This window comes from Epinephelus fuscoguttatus, linkage group LG10 (genome assembly GCF_011397635.1).
Source record: "Epinephelus fuscoguttatus linkage group LG10, E.fuscoguttatus.final_Chr_v1".
Taxonomy (NCBI): domain Eukaryota; kingdom Metazoa; phylum Chordata; class Actinopteri; order Perciformes; family Serranidae; genus Epinephelus; species Epinephelus fuscoguttatus.
Genome location: NC_064761.1, coordinates 2,784,215 through 2,809,416, shown reverse-complemented (window position 1 = coordinate 2,809,416; position 25,202 = coordinate 2,784,215). Strand labels below are relative to the sequence as shown.

General features: G+C 41.0%; 1 protein-coding gene across 2 annotated transcripts in view; it reads right to left on the bottom strand.

Moving 5' to 3' along the window:
* mcf2l2 (MCF.2 cell line derived transforming sequence-like 2) overlaps positions 1 to 25,202 on the bottom strand; it is a 259,329-nt gene that overhangs the window by 35,512 nt on the left and 198,615 nt on the right. For both annotated transcript variants that reach the window (XM_049588011.1, XM_049588012.1), the window contains exons 26-28: positions 16,643 to 16,679; positions 16,337 to 16,434; positions 618 to 713 (exon numbers count right to left, since the gene is read on the bottom strand). In XM_049588011.1, coding sequence (XP_049443968.1) covers positions 618 to 713; positions 16,337 to 16,434; positions 16,643 to 16,679 — 231 coding nt within the window. The remainder of the gene's footprint in view (positions 1 to 617; positions 714 to 16,336; positions 16,435 to 16,642; positions 16,680 to 25,202) is intronic.

The window sequence follows — 25,202 nt, the reverse complement described above, 5'->3', positions numbered from 1 at the left end:
CGAACTGCTGAAACGTGGAAAGCAGAACTTGGAATCAAGGCCCGTCCTCCTCTAAAAATGTTAATACGCTTCCAAATGTCAAGAGGGCTTGAATATTAGAGGGTGACATTTAGCACAGAGCTTTTGCTGTGGTGTCACCACTGCCGGGACTCAGACAGGTTCTCTCTCTTTCTGTCTGTATCCTGCTGTCTTCCTGTCTTCAAACGCTGTCTCTTTAAGAGCACTAGTACCTTTCTTTCCTGAATCACAGTTTTCTTGTAGTACGGGCAGATGCAGAGGATACTGACATGAACAGATAAAAGCAGATGAAAGGGAGTAAAGCCATATGTGGCCCTTATTATGCTGACACACTGCAGGTGCTGGGATACATCAACCAGATACACACCAACACAGAAATTTATGTAACATTTGACCTGTTATGTGAGTGGAAAGTGGAGACTGATGGACAGAAGCAGGGTAGATGCTGTGGCTGTTCACGATGATGATGATTATCATTATGATGAAGACGATGATGACAGGCAGATGAAGAGAAAAAAGAACAGGCGACGAGGGCAATGGTGTTGACAAAGATGCCAGCGATGGTGATGATCAAGTTAAGTGACGCGTTGTGCTGTTACCTGCTGGAAGAGACCTCCTGTTGGAAAGTCCCTGCAAGGTGAAGCGTTTCCTAGCGTTAGCAGCCGAGTGGCCTGATTGGCTGGCTGAAGCATCAACTGAGAGGAAAAGCAAGAAGGAGCAAGGCTTAGTACAGCAGGGAAAGAAGAAGAGAGGGTCTTGAGCGTTGGTTGGTTGAGCGAGGGTTCTACATTGGTGTCAGTGATACATGAGTTTCAGTACTGATGCTAAAACCCTACTTTTTAAAAAAAAAAAAAAAAAAACCCTAGTTTGTATGTTTCGTTGCGTCAGTGATAACTTTGGCTAAATAAAATTTAGGGCTAACAAAAATGACATACAATTTTAATTATATATTTTTTCTTATCAGTCCATATTGATACACAAATTTCACAAAAAAAATCAGTCAGTATCAGTAGTCAGTATTTCTGTTGACCATAATGATTTGGTTAAGCTTAAAATTCTCCATTAGCAGTAGTAGTAGTAGTAGATTTAGAGCATTAAGTTATATGAGCTGCAAAGAAAAAACTAAAACAATAAATATGTATACAAAAAAAAGAAAAAGAAAATCCTTCTTGTCAGTAAAGATCATTGTAAATTTCTTATGCCCAGGCCACACTGCCTGCATGAGCAGTGCATTACAGCTACCTTACTGAACTGCTGCAGCTCACATGCCTGCAGTGTTGACACAGAAAGTGTTGCTGCTGTGAAGCTGCCTGCTGCTGTATTGACTGTATTTTCACAATTAAAAGCCAATACTTCTCTCATTTCTGGAGCTGTACAAGCCACTCCATTGTCAACAAGACCATCAAAACAACATTTCAAAATAAAAGCCTGATAACAACAAATTAAGGGATTCTGTCCACAAAAACATTGTCAGAGGGCTATATTTTAAAATGGAGACATGTCTTTCATGTCTTTGACAGATAAACATTTAAACTGTAGTAAAATGTGGTATGATGTCAACATGATCATTAAAAGACCATTTTCAAAGACAATTTTTGCTGAAACAGTGCACCTCATGCAGAGAAAAATGTCACGCCTCCCATTCCCTTGATGTTTTGCAGCTAAGCAGCAACTAAGCCGTGACTGACTCTGCTCATGGAGGCATAGTGGCCCAGGTGTTAGTGTAAATGTTTATAGCCAGGGAATTTCAGTAACTTCCGGTCAATAAGTTCATCAGTTAAAGTTTTTGACTGCGTATTGTGTGATATGTTTAACCACTGCAAATAGCATTTTTTTTTAATGTTGCAGGAATCTTTCTGCCTTGCTCTTTGTTGCAGTGTATGGGTCTAATTACTGGTGTTTGAAATTGTGCATGTTCACTCTGTATGCCTTATTGGGTGATGATCAAAATGACAGTCTATGAAGCTGAAAAATGAAGCCAATACAGAAGGGCAAAAAACTACAGTTCATCAAACGGCCACTTGAGGCTAGCTCCAGAGGCTAAAAATCCCCGTAGACCTCCACCTTAAAATGCCCAACTTTACAGCAGAAATAAACATGTTTACAGTCTGGTACATAAAAACAATGTTGGTCTCTATAGCTAATATCAACATTCATGATACTGTATGGGCTACATTTTTTATAAAACTCACCTGTATACATTTTATTAAAGGGATAGTTCAACATTTTGGCAAATTCGACTATTGCCGTAATCCCTATAGTCATATGGGGAGGTACATTACCTTTAATTGTCAGTGCCTGCTGTTCTGAGATCGGTGGAGCAGAGCTGCCCGCTGCTTAGTGCACAAAATGGAGGTGAACGGTACAGCCCCTTATCTTCCTCAAAATTAATCAAATACACCATCAAATGACTCCAAAACGCTCTAGTGGACAACTTGTAGTTTACACATTCACCACGCTATGAAATAATAATGTAATATTACAAGACAGAGTTGTTTTGAAGCCAAATGCACAGCCGGAACTACATTCCAGAGATACAGTACTTGCTGGGCGTAGTGATTTCAAACAGCGTATGTTTAGTTCAGTTACTCCCATCATCAAAACAAGTTTGTTGAGAAGAACCAGAATATACAGAGGAGAGCAAGAAGAGAGGCTGAGGCTGCCGAGCAACCAGGGGCTGAGGGGAGACCCAGAGCCGGTAGTGTAAATGTGGGGCTTACTGGCCACTTTATTAGGTACACCTGTGCAATATAAATATAGAGTACGCCTCAAAATAATCACCGGAACACGAGGAGAACATGCTAACTCCACACTCATAAATCACCACAACTCCAGAGGAACAACAACATAAAATGTTCCCTAGCAGTCTGTTTATTCCCAACAATGAGAAGTAATGCCAGTCACTTCACTATATGCTCTGGGCAAGCACTTATCCATAACATAACCACAACAACATTTGCATTTTAGCCTTATTTACCATGCTTGGGTTGTAGGCTAATGTTACTCAACATGGAGGTGATGTTATAGCATAGAAATTGCTGAGCAAAATACACAACGACCACTTACCACATCTGCTTGTTTAGTGATGCCGACAGAGGCAGTGTCTCTCAAGAAAGGGGTTTGAACCATTCCTGAGCTTCTGCGCTCCATCCTTTCAGCGTAGTCCTCCGGTAAAAAATGGCCGGAGCACACAAACATTTTCCGGACCATTTCCGCAGGCATGTGGGGGTTGATGTCCAGCACAAATAGCCACTGTTTCATTCTGTCCGTATTACTGGTTGGAAGTATGTGAAACTTCACTTTGCTCCATGTCTTCGGCTTGTTACCGCAACCTTTTACAATACATGTGTAAACCATGATTTACAAAAACACTTGTAAACTTTCCTCAAACCTTCTGGTGTGTCCAGCTGATGACACCGCAAATGGCTACAAGCAATAACAACGGCATTGTCTCAGCTGCACACTGTGTCACTCCACCCAGTGATTTACTCAAGAAAGTAGTTCCGAGTATTTGCTTCATGTGTTGTAATGTTACTTAATTATACATTATTATTTCATAGCGTGGTGAATGAGTAAGCTACAAGTTGTACACTAGAGCCTTTTGGAGTCATTTCATGGTGTATTTGATTAGTTTTGAGGGAGAGAAGGGGCTGTACCATTCACCTCCATTTCAGCGGCCAGCTCTGCTCCACCGATCTCAGAACTGCAGGCGCTGACAATTAAAGGTAATGTACCTACCCATATGACTATAGGGATTACGGCAATAGGCGAATTTGCCAAAATGTCGAACTGTCCCTTTCAGGCTTAAAGTTATGCATAGTTAACGATGGGGCAGATTGAGTGACAGGCTGTCTGTGAGGCGTCACCACAGTCTAAAGCCTGGTTTCGACCACGCAGTACGGTACAGTACAGTTCAGTTCGGTACGCCTTTTTTCCGTTTCCACTGCAAAAAGTTGTGGATGGTAGCAATGGAACTGTTCCTAACCATTATCATTATAGGTAGCCCTTAGCCTTCTGTTGGGGTACCTAGCACACAGATCTGGTACTAAAAGGTGGAGCTGTGAACACTGCAGTCTGTTGACTGGTCAGTAGCAGACGGTCACTTCGCTCAGGGCTGAGTTGTGGCTGGTTTTGAGGCGGAAACCGCTGTTCATATTGTGGAAAGTTTAATTATTAGACTGTAACTATAGAATATAAGCATGTTTTGCTGCCTCTCGCAGCAGCTGGAGTCAGAGAAAAAAAATAACTTAATTCACTCAACTGCCGAGAGTTTTAAAGTGGAACATTAACACGTAATGTTACTCAATGCACAAGCTGATGACCTGACTCAATCAATGACCATTACTTCAGTTTTTATTTGACATACACTTTCAGTAATGAGTGGATCTTCAAGTGTTTATATGTATTCATTTTGGGTGGGTCATGTGAACTGCATATATTCTAATCCTCACTCGGAGAAAAGAAAAGGGTTGCGTAACATTGGTCCAACGCAACACCAAATCCCCGAGCTTGTCTGAGAAGGACTAAATGCACAAACCCGCAATTTTTAAATATCCCATGGAGAGAGACTCTCACTCAACCAATGGGTGATGTCATTGTAGCTACATCCATTATTTATACAAACTTTGGTAATGATGTTGTGAGGTGATTAACTTAGTTTGTGGTATTCCAGATCTTTCTTGGTACGCAGGGGTGGACTGGGACTAAAAATCAGCCCTGGACTTTGAGTCGGCCCAGCCCACAACAACCGGTGACCATACGGTATGAGCTTCCTTCTTCTTCAATTTGATTGGCGGCCAGCCAGCTCATAGTTATCTATGGGCCGGCTGGAATCCAATTTAAAGGCTGCCACCTAGCGGACTGGACGTGGAACAGTAGATTATCAGGAAGAAAAAAGAAAAAGAAAAAAAAACAACAGTGATGACTGCGTGGCGGCCGCTGGCCGTCCTGGAGTACCAGCCATTCTATGATTCTCCAGAACCTCCAGATGGCCAGTCTGCCCCTGTTGGTACTTTTTTTGGCGTTTTGAGTCAAATATATACTGTGCAGGAATTATCAGCTACTATTTGTCAACAGCATCACAAGCAAAAGTGAAAGCCGACAACTTGAAATTTTTGGAGCTGTGTTTATGATTATCGTTGTTTCCTCTTGGATTTGTCTTGCTTGCAGTTTGACACCTGGTTGCTATCTTTTTATTAAGTTCTAAACTCACCTGCACTCTTTGCCAGCAAATGTCCCACACAAAGCAAAAAATAAATAAATTAGGCAGTCTCTATGCCATAAGTGATGATTAAGAGATATCACTTCTGTATGAGTCTATACATTGTTTTTCAGAAAATTCCTGGATAGTATACCTTTAACAATACACGTGGCTAAACTGTTTCATTTTAGACTTTAAGTAGCCCGAGTGTCATTCACTAAATAGCCAAACAGGACTTTCAGTAGCCAAATTGCCACACATGTTTTGTTACATTGCAAATCCACAGCTTTTTATGTTTAAGGTTGTTGTAACTGTTCCCTCTGAAGGAGCACATTAAGAACGTTCTTAAACAGTATAAGTCTCACATTTTCTCAGAGATGGAATGTTTCTATTGTGATTAGCATTTCAAGTGTTATTGCCCAACCCTAATAAAATATAGTATTAAATCAGAAAATGCATGATCAAAGAATAAGACTTAAGAATTTAACCAAGCATTCAGTGTACTTTCAACAGTCTTTTGATACTTGATACTAAAAGCATATTTCTGTACTTACTGAGGCTTGATACACAGCTCTGATGAGGAGGGAAGCAGAATGTGTTAAAAGGGCAGCTTTGCCCTTGTCATGTTCAGTTTTCATGAAGAAAACTCAGGAGATGCCCTAAACTGTAGCCCTTTTTTACACTGCCTGTTCAAGGTGGGAATATAATGTCATTATGCTGCCTCACTGTGCTGTATATAAGGCACGATCACATAATGAGGGACAGCATTGTCTTGCCTTTAAGCCACTATGAGAGGTAGTAACAGCACCAAAACGGTGTCTGTATTAAAGGAACCGCTGGCAAGATGGGACCATGGGCAGGACGGGTGTGACGTTTTGACTACGTTATGCGTGCGACCAACTGCTGCAGATTTAAAAAGCAGCTGTTTGCGGTTAGCAGCTAACTAAAAGAAGAGAAACAGTGGCTGTAAATATCTACAAACTGGGAAAACAATGAGGTCCAGGAGCTTACCCTTACCCTCCGAGCAGAGGACAAGATCAGTGGCCATATAATAGAGACGGTAAATGATTGTTATTGCCAAGTTATACCATTATTATCGTGGTATATGTGGTGTATGTTTCATGTCACACTAGGGGCTGATGCTATTGTGTTATGTGTCACACCCCTCATGCTGTCTAAAATCACACACTAGAGTGGCATGATGCCGCGGTCATTTGGTTCTGTGTAAAAATGCAAAGACAGCATAAAAAAAAGACTTTGTAGCAGCCCTATAGTGTCATCTGTGTGTAAAAAGGGCTTGTAACTCATTGTCACCTTATGAAAACTGGTGCAACATGTTACTGCCTGACCAAAGTTCCATAGTTAGGTCATGCTGAAGAAGACTGTGAAATGCAACTGAAAGCTACAGAAAATACTGCTTCTAATGCTAAATAAGGAACAGATTAAATTCACATTAATCTAATTTAAAAAACAGTCACAGAATGTGATAATACACTATTGTCACCTCCTGCAGTGAAGATCAATGAAGTCAGTCCTACAATGTCAGACTAATGAACAACAATAAATCCTTGACAATAGATCCCCGTAACTCAGTGGGATTACTGTAGTGGTAAAAATGGTGATTTTGACAAAACTGGTCAGATGTGGATATAACATAAATCTTCCATTATGAATATTGAGGTTTTATCACAACCACATGACACAGAAAAAGTCTGGCAGCAAGTAATGATAACCACTTTACCCTTGCTTATTAATTGTTAAGGCCAATAGAGAATGCCCCAGGGGTTTGGTGAACACAGTATGTATACAATAATACTGTATGCTCAGAAGCAGAAGCCTGCCAGTAGAGAAATTCAGACACCACTTCAAATCACTCAACCACTTAAACCGTCTGTTCATCCATGAAAGTTATGCAATATGAAGTCACTGTAAAGCACTCTCTCAGCCTCTCAGTATTCTGATCTGTACATCACAGTGAGACTCATCTATTTCTGCTGCATCTATGTGTCTGCCTGTCTGAGCTGAAGGTCATTATGGCAGAACATGGGGGGTCTGTCAGCCCAGTTAACTGCTCAAGCAGGTTTGCATGGTGGAGTGTTATCTGTCTCGTCCTGAGCCAAAAGGGCCACAACACTATCACACACATGCATAGTGAAAGCTAAGCATACTTTACACCCAACCCACTACTTCCCATCCTCCTCATCAAAATGAAAGCCAACATGAAAATGAGAAGACAGCATAGAGACCATATTCTGTTCATTAATGAGGGTATGGATGCATGGACAAGCAGGAGGAAATTCAGCACTGTGAGGCCAGGTACAAATTGTCTCTCGTTTGGCGCTTCTGCATGTCAACACGACTTAAAATGGCACTGAGCCATAAATAGATATTTAACAAAATATGACATACAATGCACAGAGACATATCAGACTCAGTTAGGCCCTAGACTTGTCTTGAATGATTTGAGTCAAGATCTTCTCTCACAGATTTGTCTCATGAAACCAGTGTTAATTTTATTGATGAAAATTACGACAAAAATTTTTCATCAATCTTTATTTCCTGTGAAAATGAGATGATGACGAGCTAAAAATAGGTAGAGAATTGCTGTGCTCTTAATTATCTTCAAATGCTGCATGAGTGACAGGCTGGCAAACTCCAGTAAACAGTCTGTGCCAGGATGTTTTGCTAGCCAGCAAAAACACTTGCATCGGAGCAGCATCAGTTGTTGGTGTGAGTTGTGAGCTGTAATTCAGCAGTAAATAATCAGCTGTGTGTGTTTGACTGTGGATGGTGGAGCTGCTGAATGGTTTTGTGGAGTTTGTTAGTTACAGCAGTGTAAGCGCTGCTTGTTAGCCGCTGAACGGCAGCGGAGCAAGCAGCCACTGGGCACGGGACCTCAAAGCTGATCCCAGCAGGACTCCACTCAGGTCCCATCTGTCTGGGAAGGTTTATGGTTTGGTGCTGTTTGACAGGCAGGTAGGAGGCTGAGTTATCTGTAAGTGTAGCTGTGTTGTAAGTAAACAGTCTGAGCTCAGATCAGTTTTCTCTGACAGAGGTTAAAGTTTAGTTTTAAGCACCAACTCAGTGAGAGGATACAAGTTTAAACCTCCAGACTAACACATTGCAGAAGTTATTTTTCTGCTTCTTAATAGTGAAATCGATCAGCCAGTTTACAATGAACCTGGGTACAAATCCTAGTTGTCTCAGAATAGTTATTTGTGGTGTCAAGAAATTGTAAAAGTTGTAAAAAATTGTCTGAATGAAATTTGTATACAATCTGTCACCTTAATTCTAATTTCTGATACATGAATTAGCCTAACTGCATTAGTTTATAGATAAAAAACATTGTTGACTAAAACTAGACTAAAACCATGAAGAATAAGAATGACTAAAATGGGACTAAAACTAATAACCATTTTGTTCTCAAGACTAAGATTAAATCTAAAATAGTTGCCAAAATCAACACTGCATGAAACTGAAGACTTGGCTTACACTTGTCTTCAAGTCACTGCAGACTTGCTTTGAAAGACTCATGACATGACCTGGATGTGTCTTAAATTACTTTAGACTTGACGAAAGACTTGACCTATCCTTCAAGTCTTAAGTCAAGCAAAGTCTTAAGTGAGTCAAGTCCCAGTTAAGTCAAATCTCACAGCAGTCAAGTCCTTATTTCAAAGTCAGTCATAAAGGCAATGACACTGATGGGAAAGACTAGTATCTCTTTTGCTGGGATGGATTACTGGTTGTGTAGCTTTTGCAGTGCGGCAGGTCTAAACATCCTACTCTCATTCAAAGACATAAAATGAATTCTTAGAGCTTTAGAGTATTTTTCCATTTTTAATAAGGATCATGGAGCGTAATAAACCAAGTTGCAGCAACAACATGGAAATGCTTGAATGATTCATTTGTATGATTTTCACTTTCAGTGGGATGAGTGTGTCTTCATGAGAGCTCTTGGCCTCTGCTGCACGGCAGGATTAGCTCTCTAACTGCTCTTATTACTACTGTCATCATTATCACAGTGACACAGAGAGAAATAAGACACAGGGGGAGGCACAGGGAGATGGAAAATGATGACATTGGGAAGAATTTGGGTAAATCATTATACACAACTCACTCATTTTCCACACTGACTTGTCTATTTTAATGTATAATAATGTTTTTTGGCTTTGTCCTTATCTCCTTGATAGACGCACTAAGACTACACATGAATAAAATGTGAAAGGAGGTGAAAACACTGTCTGATGTCAAAGGGACAGGTGACTCAACAACACCAAATTACTTATTGTAGTTAATGTGGCCTGCTGATTTGGTCCAGTTACTGATATAGCCAAACAGTAGCAGCAGTAGTGGCTGTGACACATAGCTCATACAGGCAGGCCATGTACTTTTATGTTCTTAGTACATGATTAAAACCAAATGTGTCAAAAACTGCACTACTGAGAGTCGCAACTGAGTCAAACCTGAACAAACATGCGATACTGTTATGTTTAGATTCACTGTGAAATACCAACCCAGTCTCACTCTGAAGTCATCAAATACCGGCACTTGGTCAGTGACTTCTGGCACCAAACACCAATGAAAAAAAACGATCCTTTCACGTCAGCATGATATGGCATAAAACCCTGTTCTTTTTTCCTAAACCCAACCGTGTGCGTGTGTTGGCAAAATGTAACCAGATGTGTTGTACCAACACAGTGCGTTTATTTTGAAAGAGACTGTATGTGAACTGTACATTTCCTGGGAAAACAGAAGTGTATTTTGAAAACAGGCAATGCATGTAACACAACACAGCACAACAACCAAACCACCCAGGGTACCTTGTATGACATACAGTACAGGCCAAAAGTTTGGACACACCTTCTCATTCAATGCGTTTTCTTTATTTTCATGACTATTTACATTGTAGATTCTCACTGAAGGCATCAAAACTATGAATGAACACATGTGGAGTTATGTACTTAACAAAAAAAGGTGAAATAACTGAAAACATGTTTTATATTCTAGTTTCTTCAAAATAGCCACCTTTTGCTCTGATTACTGCTTTGCACACTCTTGGCATTCTCTCCATGAGCTTCAAGAGGTAGTCACCTGAAATGGTTTCCACTTCACAGGTGTGCCTTATCAGGGTTAATTAGTGGAATTTCTTGCTTTATCAATGGGGTTGGGACCATCAGTTGTGTTGTGCAGAAGTCAGGTTAATACACAGCTGACAGCCCTATTGGACAACTGTTAAAATTCATATTATGGCGAGAACCAATCAGCTAACTAAAGAAAAACGAGTGGCCATCATTACTTTAAGAAATGAAGGTCAGTCAGTCCGGAAAATTGCAAAAACTTTAAATGTGTCCCCAAGTGGAGTCGCAAAAACCATCAAGCGCTACAACGAAACTGGCACACATGAGGACCGACCCAGGAAAGGAAGACCAAGAGTCACCTCTGCTTCTGAGGATAAGTTCATCCGAGTCACCAGCCTCAGAAATGGCAAGTTAACAGCAGCTCAGATCAGAGACCAGATGAATGCCACACACAGTTCTAGCAGCAGACCCATCTCTAGAACAACTGTTCTAGAGGAGAACAGGAGGAGACTGCGCGAATCAGGCCTTCATGGTCAAATAGCTGCTAGGAAACCACTGCTAAGGAGAGGCAACAAGCAGAAGAGATTTGTTTGGGCCAAGAAACACAAGGAATGGACATTAGACCAGTGGAAATCTGTGCTTTGGTCTGATGAGTCCAAATTTGAGATCTTTGGTTCCAACCGCCGTGTCTTTGTGAGACGCAGAAAAGGTGAACGGATGGATTCCACATGCCTGGTTCCCACTGTGAAGCATGGAGGAGGAGGTGTGATGGTGTGGGGGTGTTTTGCTGGTGACACTGTTGGGGATTTATTCAAAATTGAAGGCACACTGAACCAGCATGGCTACCACAGCATCCTGCAGCAACATGCCATCCCATCCGCTGCGTTTAGTTTGACGATCATTTATTTTTCAACAGGACAATGACCCCAAACACACCTCCAGGCTGTGTAAGGGCTATTTGACCAAGAAGGAGAGTGATGGAGTGCTGCGGCAGATGACCTGGCCTCCACAGTCACCGGACCTGAACCCAATCGAGATGGTTTGGGGTGAGCTGGACCGCAGAGTGAAGGCAAAGGGGCCAACAAGTGCTAAACACCTCTGGGAACTCTTTCAAGACTGTTGGAAAACCATTTCAGGTGACTACCTCTTGAAGCTCATGGAGAGAATGCCAAGAGTGTGCAAAGCAGTAATCAGAGCAAAGGGTGGCTATTTTGAAGAAACTAGAATATAAAACATGTTTTCAGTTATTTCACCTTTTTTTGTTAAGTACATAACTCCACATGTGTTCATTCATAGTTTTGATGCCTTCAGTGAGAATCTACAATGTAAATAGTCATGAAAATAAAGAAAACGCATTGAATGAGAAGGTGTGTCCAAACTTTTGGCCTGTACTGTATCTCGACATGGAAAGTCCATGACCAAACTTGTATGCGATGGGGTTGGAGTGAGAATGTGTTGGGTTTACATTTTCCAAGGATATCATTATCTTCCAGCCCATTCTCATTCTCAGGTTATCAAATTCCAGCACTTTGTCATGTCCCTTGGTGTGTGATAGCAACACCAAAGGCACTCTTGGGCAATTATATCAACGCACCAGGATTTGAATTGACTCCAAATTAAACCCACCTGTTGAAATATCTGATGCTAAGAGCAACTGACGTAGTATAAAGACTGAGAAAGTCTTAATACAGATGAATGGGTGAAACAAACACACGCAAACTTACGTCCATCTGTACTTATATCACTCACATGAGGTATTTACATCATGTTACATACCTATTTACCTCAATCACACTGTCAACCCCAATCCATCTATGACTCCACCAAATGTTTTTAAATGTGCACTCAATGATTTTATGTTCATATGACATAGAACTAAATGCTCAAACAACAACAAAAAAAAGTTATGTTAACTGACATAAAATTCTTGTCAGACAAATGTCATGTGACAAAATTATTCTGTGTCTGATGTATTCAAAACTTTTATGGTACTGTATTCTACTACACTGAATGAATTGGGGTTTACAGTATATTTAGCGGGGAATTTAAACCATCTGAGAGAAGTCTTGGTGTTGTGTTGGATCAAAATCAATTTTGACCATCACACTGAGAAATGTGATGGTCAAGCCAGTGTTGTTACTTGCAACTCAAATATTGCCAAAATCAGTTCAGCCTTGCCAAAGAGCACCATGGAGCACATCATCCGTGCCTCTATCTCTTTCTGCCTGGATTACTGTAACTCCTTATTGTCTTGTTTGAGTCTACAATTGCCTGACTAGTTGATTCAGTATGCGGCAGCCAGGCTTTTAACAAACACTAAATAAAGACAGTGTATTACCCCCATTCTGGCTCACTTACATTGGCTTCCTGTACACCTCAGGATTCAGTTCAAGATCCTCATGATAACATTCAAAGCCCCTCCATGCCACTCTCTTATATTTCTGAACTCATAACCCAACACTCTGAAACAAGATCACTCAGATTGTCTGACCAACTGCTCTTAAACATCCCACAGTCCAGGCTCAAAACAAAGAGCTCAAACACAATGGAATAATCCCCCCCAAAGGGTGCATTCTGCATTGACATTATACAGCAATTGGTATGAAAAAGTGTCTGTATTTGACAACATGGAACTGGAACATGTTGCATCTCAGGTTTGTGATGTTCATCGTGGATAAATGTTGGCTTAGAAATCATAAGAGAAAACATGCTCCTTATAATTCTAGTTGTCACATGAACTGCTAATAAATAATTTAGCGTCCCTTCACTTATGCTAATTTGCCAAAATGTAAATAAATACAGGCTGAAAAATACCTCACTGGCACAGTGTCAGAGATGAACCTTCTGCACTTAACAGCTCAGGTTTAACAGACACACCATCGGCTGGAACATCATTAGTGTGAGACGGGATTTAACCGTATGGTTTGTTAAAGTATTTCCAGATGCAGATCACACTTTAATATCAGGTGTAAATGATATTTGAAATTCCACTCCTTCTCACCAGACTGGAAAAATTAACACCTTTGGCACAAACACACAGCGTTACATGTCTGGTACAAACTGACAAGCCAACACTTCCTGAATAATCTGACAAATACTGACACATCGAGGATGCACGTGTGTGTATGTGTGTTAATCATCATTGCGGAGCAGCTGGCCAGTACTGAGATGTCAGTGAAAAGTGTTGCTGTCAGCTCAGTGTGTCTGTGTGTATGTCATGGCAACTGTGCTATAGTTGTGGACCAGTAATGCATCATCAATAGAAAGAAAGAGGAAAACCAAGATGAAGGGGGGTTGGGGGGATGAAAGAATGAAGCGAGGCAAGGGAGAGGGGATAGGAAAAAAGGAGAAAGAGAGCAGAGGAGAAATGAAATGTTAAAGTGGAGAAGACAGATGGACAGTGAGAGGACTGAAAGAAAAGGAGTGGCAGGAGGGGTGACAGAAGGAGAGATAAACAGTATAAGAGAAAGAGACAGAGAAGAAAGAGAGAGAAATAGAAAATAGGAGGATGTGTGAATGGATAGGGGGTTTGGACAGTTGGTTTTGTAATAGTGGCCAGGCACCCATTTGAGGGGTGAGACCAAAAACAACAGCCACGGTCAACTGTCCCTAACCTTTACATTCGTACAGGCAGTAGGAATTGAAAGAGGAGAGTTTGTATGTGTTTATGTATGTAGCGTACAAAGTCAATCCTAATTAGACCAGGAGTGGAGTGGGAAAAAAAGGAGAAAGCAGAGACACAAAGTATGAGTGAGCTCACAGCTTACAGCTTCTTTTAAACAAAATATAAAGCAAATGCTGAGGAGAAATCCACAGCTTCAGTGTTTTTTGAAGGGAGTCTATAATGTTTCATGTAACGTTTTATGAAACAGATCCTTATTTATTTTGACTCTGAGAGTACATTTGCCTTAACGGCTCTGACACACCAAGCCAACAGTCAGCTGTTAATCAGCATCGGGCCATGTGTGAATGTCTGTTTCCCTGGTTTTGGTAGTGTGTCTTCATGGTTGTCACTAGTTGGCCCTTGTCGGCTTTTTTCTGGACAATTCAGCATATTGAATTGGCGTTGGAGATGGCAGAGCCCATTGATGAATGACATCACTCTGATAAGATTATTTTTCTTTAGCCATTGAACTCTTTAGCAGAAACAGTAATTGTTTGTTTTGTTGTTGTTTGCCAGAGCAGGGTACACATTTTTGTTCTTTCAACATCAAGTTGTCTTGTTAATGTGCTCACTTGCTAACTAATGTCTTTAATCCATAGTGTCAGTCTTCCAGTTTCCCTTTTTCACTGATGAAATCAGACTACCAATAGATTCTGCTATGGAGAGTTATTTCCTCTTATACAGGAGCAGATTGTACATGCTGGTTGGCCACTGGCTGTAGTCTTTGCAGTGTGTTTATGTGTAACCTTTGGGCCGAGACACAGGCAATGTGAGGCAAAATAACAGTCGGTCTTCATCAGCACTAGTTCTTTGATGTCAGTTTGGTGTGTCTGGGCCTTCAGCTGGTTACATTTTTAAATGCATATTTGTGTCTCCATTTAAACAGATTTTGCCAGATAACGTCACAATGATGAAATAATAATTAGGTCAGTTTTACTGTCTGTTTCATGCTTTACCAGTTGTTAGCTGAGGTGCACATTTGCTGTTTGCCAACTGAAAAGAGGGCGGAGAAGAAATTTAGCTGTTTTCACTGTGGACAGCGAAACCTGCTAATATGGACAGAAGTTGTTTTCACACAAAAATGTCTTCAAATTTTGATGGCTTTATGTAGATGTAGTCTGAGTGAGAAGCATGTGATCGCTCAAATCACTTGCATCACACAGCATCAGTATATCTGCTTAAATTAGCCTGGTACGACCATCCTGAAGAGGTGAGCTCAACATTCTGTTTCACTCTCTGTGTGTTTCTGTGGAAGAAAACCCCTGACACATTTGACAGATCAAATCAACTGAGGCATATGTGACACCTTTTAAATGTCATTACACTATTACAGTTTGTTTGACTCTCTTTTATGTTGCATTCACAAGATCATACATGCTGAAAGATTCGAACTATTTGAAATTCAAAGGATGATCTGAGCCGGAGAAATCTGCACTTCAACTGGACTCTATGGATCTCTGTTTAACAAGGTGTGTAACAGGTTTCTTTTAAACTTCAGATACAGGGAACTCTAGCGGTGTTAAGGCACACAACTGAATTTAATCTAAACCACAGTTGCAGTTGAAACTGTAGCCTCTGAGGACAGCAGCAGTGTGGTTTTAAAGAGACATATTTTAGATTTTTTTTATCTGGTTACTGCCTGATTGTAGTCTGTTTTGTTCCCCATCTCTTCCATCCTGTATGCCATCTCTCTCCACATCAAGTCACTGTGGTCACACTGTGGACATCTGAAGCTTTGTGCGGCTGGAATCAATAAGTAAAAGCAACACCCATTTCCTACCTGTCAACCTCTATACAACCATTTACTTGACTGAACAGATGAGTGGTGGTGATGGTATTTCTGACAATCAGCCTGGTAAAAACACTTGTGGCTGGCACTGGCTGCTGACTTTTAAGCACCACATGACAGCTGTGCAGCTAAAAGGACAGCTGGTTCGGAACGGATGTTGGAATCAGTGTAGATTAAATGACAGACGCTACAGCAGCGCTCATCTACCTCTTGACTGTGGTGTAAATTTGGGATAAGCATTTCTGGTCTCTTTAAAAAATAGTGATTTAATGGAAGGAACCTAAAAAGACACAAGGAGGCGTGAAGGGAGCAAGCTGGACAACAAAGTGCTGATAGATACTGTAGATAGAAAGACACGAGGTGGTTTTCTGTCTCACCTAGCCTGTGATTTCTCTCTACACTATGTTGCCACAGTAAACTCAGCAATGGATGCAATCTGCAACCTGAAGGTTTCCATCTATAGTTAATTTTTACACTTCCTCTAAAGGGAATGGGAGATGTTTGTGTTTGCAGGACAAAAAAAGACATTTTACAAAGAGGTTTTTTTTGGGGGGGGGTCTGTTCTCAGTTAACAAGTGTTCTCTCACCCCTCTTCTGCCTCATATTAGGGCTGGGGTTGGTCCTCCTGAAGCCTGACTCTGGACTCGATGAATCGGACTGTCTCAGTGCCATCTTACGCACATTCCTGCAGTACAGGGAGTAGAGAGTCAGGTAAACTCAATGCAGATGATATGGCTGTAATTAAAAGTCTAGAATTAAATTTCCCACTATTGTTGATTGATATCCTTAAATTGCTTGTCTAAACTGGAATGTTCTGTTCTGAGTTAAAGGTTTTGTGCTGAGAAGATTCATCATGTTGCTTTGTTGTTTGTGAGATGAAGTTGGTTGCTTACCTCATGGGGGCCCCGTAGATGTTTAGCTGGCTGGCTTCTGTGAACACAAGAGACATCTTACATCTTAACATTTTATTGCTCAACAAATAGCAGTGTTTCTTCTGTGCCTTCTAAAAATATAACTATTACAGTAATTATTTATGTGAGCATTTTCTGATATTTCACCACAATGATTAAGGTCTGCTCAAATTAAAGAAACAAAAACAGTTAAAGTTAGGGAGAGATTGAAAGAGCAAGCGTTGAGATTAGATTTTAACTGCTGACTGTGGTGTTTTTCTTTATAAGTTTTATTTATGAACAAATTTTACATCATAAGCAAAGAGACAAAACGAAAAAACATAAAGCAGTACAGAGAGGGGTAAAAAAAGACAGAAAAGACAAATATGCAATCATGGGATGTATATAAAGTGAAGGCAAGTTTTCCTAATGTAAACTAGGAAATCACAGTGTACATACAATAATCATGTGAGATCTATCTCATTTAACATTATGTTTTCCACTGCTTTTCTCCCAATTCTTTTTGAAGTCTGTTAGTGTTAAAGTGGAAGTGTTAGAACGTATTAACAAAGAGGCTAGCAGTGGGTTAGTTTTTCTGGGACTGGTATTTTCTAATGGCCTTTTAAGTAATAATTATAATCACAGAGCTGTAAAAAGTTTTGCCCACCCAAGCCACCCAAATGCTCAACTGTTTTTGACAGACATCAGTCATTATTTGCTAAATCACAAAAGATTAGTTTACTGGAAAATATAAACATAAGTTAATTTCAAGTGTGTGAATTACCAGCTCGCAGTTCTATGCCTCTGTGAACCAGTCTAGTTGCAGTTACAGTTTCTATCCATGTCTGTGAAAACATGAATGCTTCTCGCACATCTTCCCCGCGGCAGCACAGAAGATCTATACAATCAGCACAGTTTCAATGTGGACACCCAAGATTAGTGTCACTAATTCAGTACCTGACCAAATATTTCCTTTTCTGTTCCGGAGCTATGATGTCAAGCAATTGCCAGAAAAGTGTATTTGCAGAACATTATGATGTCACAGTGAAGCTGACCTTTGACCTTTCGGATATAAAATGTCACCACTTCATTATTTTATCGTTTTAAGCATTTGTGTGAGTTGTGTCATAATTAGCATATTAATTCTTGATATGGCCAAAAACATGTTTTGTGAGGTCACAGTGACCTCTGACCACCAAATTCTCTCATGTTCTTGAGTTCAAGTGGATGCTTGTGCCAAATTTGAGGAATCTCCCTCAAGGAGTTCTTAAGATATCACATTAATGAGAATGAGACTAACGGAAGGTCACAGTGACCTTGACCTTTGACCACTAAAATCTAAGCAGTTCATTGTTAAGTCTCAGTGGATGTTTGTGACAAATTCCCTCAAAGCATTCTTGAGATATTGCGTTCAGGAGAACAGGACAGACAGCCATTTGTACAGACAGACAGCCCAAAAATGTAATGCCTCCAGCCACAGCTACTGCCAGTGCGGAGGCATAACAAGTGGCCAATACTAATGTCTTTCCAATGAGGACAGGCTGCCTCCTAAACACTGATATGCTAACATTCTTCCTGCTGCCCTGTGCAGCAGTCTCTTAGCAGCTCCTCCTGAGTAGCTGTGGGGTTAGAACCTTGCTCATGTGCACTCATTTTGTGTCCTCTGCCAGTGCAGTCAGTTTAGTGTGTAATGAAGGCCTGAAGGTGGCTACTGTGTCCTGTTTGTAATTCTCTGTGTCCTTTTATAAGTATCTGGTCCTGTTGAATCTGTGCCCCGCACCATTCATCACATGAACGATACAGAACAGGAAAAAGCTTCTCTGGCCCTTCACCATCTCCATGCATAAAGTCACACAAACTGCTGCATCACCTCCATAAGCTGCTTTTACTGGCCTGATAGAAATCACTTTGATGTGCTATAAAGAAAAAAGGAAACAGCAGGACACTGAAGTCACCATAATACAGCTTTGGATATCAACCAGAGCCTGTATAAAAAAAAAGTGAACGTAGTGTCCAGATCTGAAAATACAGACTCATGTTCATGTTGTAAGTTATGGTCCCATTTGGAGTATTATAGACCATACAGCAAGGTATGCTTTAGGGAGTGGCTACCTTGTGATTGACGAGTCGTTACCTTGGCAATCTGTCAATTCACAGCTCCGCCCTCTCATCCAAATATGGTCACTCCTGTCTCTACAAATACAAATGGTGACTGCCAAAATACCAAAGCAGTACTCTAAACCAGTGGGTGACATCATGGTGGTAACGTCCACTTCTATTAACACACTATGCTATCAACCCATATCTAAACAAGAAGCTTCAAAAATATAACGTTAAAAAATGTGGCCTGCTGGATTCTGCTGTGTGACAAGAAATATCTCCAGAAGAATCTAGTAAAATAACTGCAGCCTTGGCCAAATGCATAGCTCACATAAGTGAAATACCAAGCTCTGTGAATGATCTCGTTTGTCACCTCCCATTCCAAGTAACCAATGAACCTGCAGAGAAAATGCAGACTCAGCATGGAGCCATTCCACATGCTCCAAATATTGTATTCAGCAAAATGGATATGTTTTTTCATCATGGATCTAGCCATGTTTTATTCATAAAGGCTGGTCACATTGAGGTGCGGGCAGCCAACAACAGTCTGAGAGGAGAACCTCAGCAGAGAGCAGCAGTGGGGAGTAAAACCTTGAACAGTTACAAACACAGGTTGGCATCAAACTCCATTCTTTTCAAATGAGTGAATTCTGGCTGGCACTGTGTCAGCTTGTTAATGTGAACATGACAAACATGTATACATCATGTAGTTAAGTTCATTCAAATACACATACATTTCTTTAGTAATTCCATTTTCCTTTCACCATAACTGTCTGCATGTGTTTCTCTTTCTCAATAGAGAGATGATAGATAAGAGATGTCTTTTATGCATTCATTGTGTCATTAGACATATCATATATTAATCGTGATTTGCTGTAGGCCAGTTCATATCAGACCCGGCTGCAGAAACAAATTAAAGGGGGGGCACTAAATTTTTTTAGGGGGGCAAACTTTTTCAAACTACTTCAGGCTGAACAATGGCTCTGTGACCACTCCTACAGTGCTGAGAAATATTATTTTCCCTCACCAAAAAGGGGCAGTTCATCCCAAAATCTAAAAAAACAAACAAAAAACAATATTGTAGTGCTCTGTCCATTTATTCAACTCAAAAGTCAAGCATTTCTGGAGACATAAGCACTGATGTCAAGCTGAACACTGAAGTAAACATTCAAACTAGGAGAGGTAGCTACAGCAGCTAGGGAGCACAAGGAGCAGAACAAATCAGTGTTACCCTTCTGCCTTTAAGTACCCTAAGTGGGTGTATCTGTAAGGTGTGTGTGTGTGTGTGTGTGTGTGTGTGTGTGTGTGTGTGTGTGTCACTTTCAGTAGAGTGGCAGGCGGCATTTGTGGAGTGTGTGAAACCTTCTTAACACATTGTCCTTCCACTCATTCCTAAATTTTCGAGTCAAGTCCCTAGCATGAATGTTTACTTCAGTGTTACTGTTGACTTCAGTGCTTACGTTTCCAGTTAAAGTCAATGGTGCTGCTGCTTCCTGCTCCCCCCCGTTCGCGTTGTCACTTCTCGTCGTTATATTTTTTTGGAAATAATTCCGGATATCCATAGCTCGCGCCTCGCGGCGATATTAATTATCGATGCTGTCCATGAATGAATGAGTCAGCACCCGCCCCCCTCTGTCTGTAATTGGCTGAAAGTTGACTTCATTTGTTGGTTGGATTGGTTGAACTGTATGATCGTCAAAACGAGATAGGAATAAGAGAGAGTTGGCCACTCTGAGTTAAAAAACAAAACCCCCCAAAAATAAACAGTTTCCAGTCGAGGGCGGGCACAGCTGACTCTGTGGGCGGGCACTGCCCCCCAATGCCCGCCCATGCCGCCGGGTCTGTTTCATATTTACAATGTATATTTCTTTTATACATAGCACATTTTTAATAATCTGGCAAATCACTAAATCAACCTGGGGATCGGGACAACTCCAAAGGGTTACAACAATCTCAGGGAACAGAAGATGATTAACAGAATATAAAAGCAGAGAGAAAAAATATATTTCTTTCCAGTCTTTGCTCTAATCTTTTCTTTTTCCATGAGAACTACTGAATCATTTTAGCTCCTCTAAAGGTGCTCTAAAAACAATTCTAATAAATTAATCTGGAAAGGAAAACTTTATCTTTGGCTACGTGTTCACAACTCTCAGGCATATACAATCTAAGACAAGGGGCAGCAGTGCCAAACCTAGCATATTGGGCAGCCTAGGCAAGCTTTCCCTGGTGCCTACCACACCCACCCCACCCCCAAATTGGGTAGCAAATAGACATTGCTTTATATGTGGGGTCCCCAACCTTTTTGACTTGTAACCCCATAAAACAAACAACTGTAACTCTGCTGCTCTTTTCTTTTACAGAAACACAGTTTTTATTTACTACTTACTGATAGCGATGTGCTGTGTCATCTAATTCATAATAATACTGGTATGATTTTTAATATCAATATTGTGATATGAATGGCCATTTTTAAAATTCATATTGTGATACTCGCAATATTTTGACTTGTTGACATATTGATGTCATACTGTTACCCACGGCAACACCAGGCATGACTGAAAGCAAAATTATTACCAACACTGAAGTGGTTCCAAAAAGAGCAGCAGCTTCAGTAGTATAGAATAAACTGTGGTGTCCTGAATGAACAGCCCTGGATTTCTCAGACTCTTTTAGCAAATCATTGCTCAGAGGGAACTCATTCAGTGGCTCCTCTGGCAGCAGCACAGCGTTCCTCCCTCTCCTCTCTCGCCATGCGTACACAAGAGTCAGTGTCGTCAAGTGATTTTGTCATAAGCCTCTGGTAAATAAACCTATGTGACAATAAAAAAGTTTTTACTGTATATTTGAAGGCAAACTGTTGATAAGTAAAACTATATCACCCCTCCTTCATGTTATTCTCTGAAACTGATGTGTTCTTGTTGCTAGATAGGTCCTCAGCTACTATTTGAGAATTTACAGGAAATCCATATATAACCCCAAGTTTTTTCTTCCTTTACTTGCAGAATCTGTCTTGAGAGATTACAAAACAGTAAGCTGAGTTGGTAAAGCATGCATCAACAAAAATAATATTTTGTAATATGTGTTAATGTAGACCAGCCTCTGTATAGTATGAAATGTCGTTTAGATGTCAGTGCTAACAAATTTCCATCCCTTGCAGAAATGCCTGGTTACATAGTCCGTGAGGCATCGATACAATACAAACTTAAAGGGATAGTTCAGATTTTTTTGAAGTGGGGTTGTATGAGGTAATTATCCATAGTCAGTATATCACCTACAGTAGATGTCAGTCGGCACACCTCCAGTTTGGAGATGGTGGATGATGGAGTGCGACATGGAAGCTACTGTAAGCATGTAGTGCTGAAGAGGGGTCAGCAACAAAATGTATCTTAGCCAACTAAAAAAAATCAATATTAATGTAAGTGTACGCTATATTTAGAGTATTTTCACCGCTGTACCTTTCCGTCAGACAGCCCTTACTGATTGGAATGGAGTAAGTTCCCCATTGTGCTCTCCTCGAAGCCACCATACTCCACTGACAAAAATGTTCATTTTAGCACACTGAACACAGGAGCTGCTGGTCTACCACTGCCTCAATCAGTTGGTTAGTTTGTGTTATTGTGTGACTTTTGTGACTCCAAACTAACCCTTTAAAATGGCAAAGTCATACGATAACACAGTCTAAACTAGAAAAGCACTCAGAGAGTGCAGACCTCTGCCAAGTAGGTGATATTCCCTCCCCCTCTGCATCAGATTTTGCAGCCTGCATCACAATTAGGTTATTTGCATCACTATCATTATTAGGTCATACAGTGGTGGAAAAAAGTTTTCGGACACCCCATGCATTTGTGAAATATTGCATTAAGAATCACTCTTAGGTCTTCAAGTGCAATTTCTTTTAGTACAGTCACAGCCAAAATACTAAATAAATCCTAAAAAACCCATTAAAAACTTAAAATTGATTGGTTCCATAAAAATACATAACACATTTTGAGTATTGGGTCATTTTGGTACCAGTGATGAAGGTCGTTCTTTTTATTAAAAGACACAATTTTTGTTGCCAAGCTTCGTGTCTACATAAAGCCAGCACATTTGAAAGTTCTTCAGACACAAAAATGGCTAAAACAAGGAACCTAACGCGGGAAACACGCCTGAAGATAAAGATTCTCAGTCAGGAAGGGTACAGCTGCCGCCAGATAGCCAGGAAGTGCAGATGCAGTCCTTCAGCAGTTGGATACACTCTGCAGAAATACAGACCAACCAACAGCTTGGAAGACAAACCAAGATCTGGGCGTCCAAGGGTTTCTTCAGCAAGAAATGACCGCATCCTGATCCGCATGTGCAGGCAAAACCGCCGAATGATATCACAGGAGCTTCAGCAGCAGTGGTCAAACCAAACTGGTGTCCAGTGTTTCGCCCGCACTGTACGTGGCCGACTTTTAGATCATGGCTTAAGGTCCTACAAGGCTATCAAGAAGCCCCTGATCAATGAGAGACAGAGGTTAGCCCGGCGTCGTTGGGCCCAGGCACACAAGAACTGGACAGCCAGGAACTGGAAGAAGATTTTCTGGTCAGATGAGTCCAGTTTCCAGCTTTATCTTCCTCCTACTAATGTGAGGGTACGCAGAAGGCCAGGTGAGGCATTATCTCCAGCATGTACAGTACCTACTGTCAAGCATGGTGGAGGCAGTATCATGGTTTGGGGATGCATGAGTGCTGCTGGTGTTGGTCATCTCACTGTCTGTGATGGCACATTGAACTCTACCAAGTATTGTACCATTCTCGAAACCTACATGCTCCCTTCTGCACGTGCACTGTTCCATCGAAGTAAAAACTGGATGTTTCAACAAGATAATGCCCCTTGCCACACATCCAAGGCCAGTAGAACCTGGCTGCAGGAGCACAGTATCCAGGTCTTAGAGTGGCCAGCTCAATCCCCGGACATGAGCCCCATTGAAAATCTGTGGTGGATTATCAAAAGGTCTGTTTCAAAGCATAAACCAAAGAATTTAGAAGTAAAAGCAGTAATTCAAGAAGAACGGGACAAGATTACCCCTCAACAGTGTGAAAGGCTCGTGGGGAACATGCCAGCCAGGATTAGAGCTCTACTACGTGCCAATGGCAGGACTACTAAATATTAATTTGATGATGTGATGGTTTATTTATTTTTTGTTCAGTTTTGAACACATTCTCTGTTATTTGTTGACTTTGATACCGACAATGTTGAGAACTGACATATTGAAACTGTCAAGAATTTAGTTTTGTTAGTTTTTATTGTAAACAATAAACAAAACAATATAATTTGTATTTGTTTGTATCTGTCTAATGCAGCCACACCTTTTGAAACACAAAAAGATTTTTCCACAAATATTTCATGATAATATTTGAGACTGTGTAAAATTTTAAGGGTGTCCGAAAACTTTTTTCCACCACTGTATATGCCTCCACCATGGAGACACTGTGGTGTATTTATTTCATTTTTATTTTGTACCAGCACAGAATATAATATGTTTTTTGTATTTTTCACTTTCTTTTTTTCCAACACAGAACATTAATTTCATCTTTAGAATTACAACAATATTTAGCAAATAGAACAAGACGTGCTTTCCGGCCACCAGATGGCTGTTTTCACCGTCTTCAGAAATTGGAATTGCTGCTGAGGCTGTCAGACGATAGACTTTACTAATTATTTTATCCACTTTGCTTCAACCAATCACCACCAAAATTTTATCATCTGTTCCTTGTCCCAATTTCATCAAAATCCGTTCATAACTTCTTGAGTTATTTTGCAGACAAACAAACAAACAAACAGACAAACAGACCAATGCCGGCGAAAACATAACCTCCTTGGCAGAGGTAATAACTGATGGAGGCAGTGGTACACCAGCAGCTCTTGTGTTCAGCAATGTTAAATCACTGTTTTTCTTAATGGAATCTGGCAATAAAGAGAGCAATGTAACAGCTTCACTTTCTTGACAGAAAGCCTGAAAACAGTTGATTTTTGAGTCTCATCTGAGTTAGGTTTCATTCGTCTCTGCCCTGAGCCCCTCCTACCAGACGAGCACGCGAGTATTTTATCCTACTTGGTTCTATTTCTCCCTCTCTGGGAGCCTCAGCTCTCCCTCACCGCACAGCAGCCCGCCCCATCCCTCCCTCGCGGCCCCGCACATATTCCCCCGAGGCTCAGCTCTCTCTCTCCGCAGAGAGCCCTCGGCCCACGGACGACCCCCGCACCCTCCGGCCCCACCTCACCCTTCCCCTCCCTCCGGGGCTCCGGGGAACCGAGTTCTGTCTTCCTTTTTTTGGGTTGTTTAGCCATGTAGGCAGTTGTAGCCAATGCTGGAATAGCTATTTTACCTGGTGCACTGTTCACCACTGCCGCTTGCTCTCCCCTTCTGCCAGCGGCACGGGAACGCGCATATGCAGTAGAACAGCCAATAGGAACGCAGTGGTCTGAGCTGACCTT